Source organism: Zingiber officinale, chromosome 10A (assembly GCF_018446385.1).
Source record: "Zingiber officinale cultivar Zhangliang chromosome 10A, Zo_v1.1, whole genome shotgun sequence".
Lineage (NCBI taxonomy): Eukaryota > Viridiplantae > Streptophyta > Magnoliopsida > Zingiberales > Zingiberaceae > Zingiber > Zingiber officinale.
The window spans coordinates 50,420,786-50,424,985 of NC_056004.1; the positions used below are offsets into that span (position 1 = coordinate 50,420,786).

General features: G+C 47.5%; 2 protein-coding genes across 2 annotated transcripts; both read left to right on the forward strand.

Annotated features, from left to right (window-relative positions):
* The first annotated feature begins 311 nt into the window (after nt 1–311).
* LOC122026653 lies at nt 312–1,573 on the forward strand. Its single transcript, XM_042585383.1, has 3 exons — nt 312–689; nt 755–1,291; nt 1,424–1,573. The coding sequence occupies exons 1-3, from the start codon at nt 312–314 to the stop codon at nt 1,571–1,573; spliced, it is 1,065 nt and encodes a 354-aa protein (XP_042441317.1).
* A 237-nt stretch (nt 1,574–1,810) lies between these two features.
* On the forward strand, nt 1,811–3,931 carry LOC122026654. The gene is made up of 3 exons (XM_042585385.1): nt 1,811–2,105; nt 2,202–2,440; nt 3,830–3,931. Exons 1-3 carry the CDS (start codon nt 1,811–1,813, stop codon nt 3,929–3,931), a joined length of 636 nt encoding a protein of 211 aa, XP_042441319.1.
* Nucleotides 3,932–4,200: the final 269 nt, after the last annotated feature.

Genomic DNA, 4,200 nt, shown 5'->3' on the forward strand with positions numbered 1-4,200 from the left:
TCTGTTATACTGTCATGCCCTTTGGTCTCAGGAACGCCGGAGCCATATGCCAAAGAATGATGGACAAAATCTTCCGGGAGCAGATCGGGCGCAATGTAGAGGTTTATGTGGATGATATACTCATCAAGTCCCCGTTAGCCGTGAACCTGATCAAGGATGTAGAAGAAACATGCAAGACTCTCCGGCAATATGGGTTGAAGCTGAACCCCTTGAAGTGCCTGTTTGGGGCTAAAGGAGGAAAATTCTTGGGCTACTTGGTGACCGAGCGGAGAATAGAAGCTAATCCAGAAAAAGTTCGGGCATTACGGGATATGCAGCCTCCTCAAAATTTGAAGGAAACTCAGAAGCTGGTTGGCAGAATAACAGCACTGTCAAGATTCATTTCCAGGTCTACAGACCGGGCTGCTCCTTTCTTTAAAGTGCTCAGGAAGGCTTCCAAATTCCAGTGGGATGAAGAGTGTACCCGAGCTTTTGAGGAGTTGAAGAAGTACTTGGAGGCTTTGCCATCTTTATTTAAGCCAGTTGTTGGGGTACCCTTATGGGTCTACTTATCTGCCACCCCTGAGGCCGTAAGGGCTGTGCTTGTTAAGGAACATGACAATGTACAACGACCAGTGTATTTCTTCAGTCATCTATTGAAAGGAGCCGAGACTCGATACACGACCCTCGAGAAGTTGGTTTATGGATTGGTCCTTATGGCTCGGCAGTTAAGACCTTACTTCTTATCGTATCCTATCACGGTTTTGACCAATAGCACTATGGGGAGAGAACTCTAACTAATGTAGAAGTACCAGGGCGGCTTATCAAATGGGCGACTGAGCTGGGGGAATATGATATACAATATCAGCCGCGCACAACCATTAAGGCGCAGGCCTTAGCAGATTTCTTAACAGAAATTCATCAGACCAACTCTGAAGAAACCTGGAAGGTCTATGTGGACGGGTCGGCTAATCACCAAGGAAGCGGGGTCGGGATCTTATTAATATCTCCTCAAGGAGATATACTCCAATTGGCGGTTCGATTGAATTTTCGAGCCACCAACAATGAGGCAGAATACGAGGCTTTGTTGGCAGGACTGCAAGCAGCCCGGCACGTAGGGGCAACCCGGATAATCGTTTATTCAGATTCCCAGCTAGTAACTCAGCAAGTGACTGACAACTTTATGATAAATTGTGATAAACTACAAGTATATCGGGAAGCTTATGAGAAGATGAAAGGGGAATTTGCAGAGGTCACAGTAACCAAAATCCCCAGGTCGGAAAATGAGAAGGCAGATGAGCTAGCAAAGATGGTCAGTTCCTTAACCACTTGGGTGTTGGATCGGTCAACGACACAAACTTTCCTTATAGCTCAGATAGATCTGCAAAATAATAGAGAAGCAACTATTGATTGGCGAACGCCCATAATCAACTATCTTACGCAGGGTATCTTACCAACCGGCCCAGAAGAATCACAGCTGGTCAGGAAGCAAGCCTATGCTTATGTCATGATCGGGGATCAGCTCTACAAGAGGTCCTTCTCTAGACCCTTACTCAAATGCTTGGGCATGGAGGAAGCCGACCAGGCCTTGTGAGAAATACATCTGGGATGCTATGGCAATCACGTAGGCGGTCGGACATTATCTCGCAAGGTACTCCTGGCCGGGTATTTCTGGCCCACCTTACAAAGAGATGCTCACAAATTGGTAAATACCTACCTGTCCTGCTAGAAACATCAAAATTTAACACATCGACCTACGGCTCTGCTGAGAACGTCTATAGTCTCATGCCCTTTTGATCAATGGGGCATGGATATTGTGGGACCATTTCCAATGGCGCAATGTCAGAGACGTTTCTTACTGGTGGCGGTAGATTATTTCTCTAAGTGGGTGGAAGCAGAGGCCCTGACTAGAATCACAGAAGATGTCGTCATCCAATTCCTATGGAGGAACATTCTTTGCAGATTCGGTATTCCTCACAAACTGGTGTCAGACAATGGAAGGCAATTTCAAGGGAAAAAAATCCAGGCCTGGTGCAAAGGGTTTGGCATAACGCAGGCCTTCACTTCAGTAGCATATCCACAAAGCAATGGTCAGACTGAGGTGGTCAACAGAGAAATAGTACGAGGTCTGAAGGTTAAGCTGAATCATGTGGGAGACAACTAGGTGGAAGAGCTGTTAAGCATTCTATGGGCTTATCGTACGACACCTCGAGAAAGTACAGGTCTGACACCATTCCATCTGGTGTATGACAATGAAGCAGTCGTACCCATAGAAATCGGAGTGCCATCAGTCAGGAGGACATTATATGATGAAGGAAACACAGAGCGACAGTTGGCTAAGCTGGACCTCATTAGCGAAACCCGTGACAGGACGACGGCTCGGCTGGAGGCCTATCGACAAAGAATGAGACAAAATTATAACAGAAGAGTGTTTCCTCGATTCTTTGGGGAAGGAGATCTGGTCTGTAAGCAAATTAAGCCTGTGGGGGACGTGACCAAGCTAGCACCGCAGTGGGACGGGCCTTACAAAGTCATCAAGAAATTATTGTCCGGAGCTTATTACTTACAAGATGACCGAGGCAAGAAGCTAGACCGACCATGGAGTGCCAACTACTTGCGACCTTACAGAGTCTAAAGGAGCATATAAAGAAAAGTAAGCTGGGCTATAAGCCGAGCCGTCACCTAACCGACAGACCAGGGTAGTAGACCGGGGGAAAAGCAGATCGGAAAGAGCAGAGAGAGGATATGAAAGAGGAAATTGTATGTCCCAATACCTCTTTTGGCAGAACTAAGCAATTTTAGCAAAAGTAAACCTTAGAATGCAAGCAGAAAAATAGCAAAGTAATTTATAAGAAATTGTTAAGTCATTGTACACAAGTAGTCAAGGAGAATCATTTGAAAGGAGCAAAAATCTCATCCGGAATTTCCTTAAGGATCCGGTCATGATCTAAAAATTCAGGAGGAGGAGCTGATTTCAGATAGTCCTGCTTATAAAGTTGTCGCAGAGCCCCGGCCGCACCATAAATAATAGAGGTGGAGAAGCGCTACCCTACTTGGGTACAGAACTCTGGGGAACGCAGGTACAAAGCGCGGCTCTGTTGACAGCGGTCATTCTCTCCCTCTTTATAAATGGCCAGGGCTGTAGCTACTCCTTCAGCAGTAGCCCGGGCCTGAGCCAGTTCAGTTCGGGCGACCAAAAGTACTGCTTCTTGAGATGTTAATTGAGCCGCCTGTGATTTTAGTTTCTTGTCATGCTCCTGGGCTAAAGTTTCGGAAGCTCTCAGCTTCTGGGTTAATTGATCAATAGCTCGTTGATGCTCTAAAGTTTGTTGATCCGTGCGTTGCTGGTGCAGAGCATCGACCTAACTTTTTTCTTCCCTAAGGCCCATAAGCTCTCGGTTAGATATAGCCAAGGATACTTCTAGACTATTCTTCCTTTTGGTTAGATCTTTTACTTCAGCTCTCAGGGCATGACTAGCCTGCGCCGGGTTATTTAATTGTAGCTCCAGCTCGGCAACCTTGTCCCGTAGCATCTTGTTTTGATGATGAATAGCATGAAAGGATTGGTTTATTGTCAGGGACTCTACACAGGCCTGGGATATAAAAGAAACATCTGATAAGAATGGGGATGATAATAGCGGTAGTGATTGATCATAAAGACTTACCTTGATATACAGTTTTGAAAATCTTTCCATCTGGGCAAGGGGTGACAAGTGTTCCATCTGCTGCATACTCTCTTCCCACAAAGTGGCCAAACGACCTTTCATGGTGAAGGAGCTGGTGGGAACATCTCGTTGGGACCTTAACCCCGCTTCAGAGGGTGTAGTGGTGCAATAATGGTGATGAACAGGCGATGGCGGTTGGAAAGGCCCAGCAGCGGAGCTGGAAGGCCCAACAGCCGACCCAGGAGGAGCTGAGGGAGGCACAGGAGATGGCTCCGGCGGTGAGGTAACTGGGAAAGGGCGATGTGAGGGGCCGGCCTCAGTGATTTGATGTTGTGGCGAAGCAGAAGGTTGAGCTAGTAGAGGCTCGACCTGAGCGTCGGGCGGAGCGGGAGAAGCATCTGCTCAGTTCGGGGCAGGAGTCAAGATCGTGATAGGAGGCGAAGGAGGAGAGGTGGTTGCAATAGGGGGAGCCGGAGAAGGGATAGCGGAAGGGCCCGAACCTGGCACCGAAGGAGGGGCTCGGCGACGAAGTCTTTGAGCTAACGGTTGATCATCC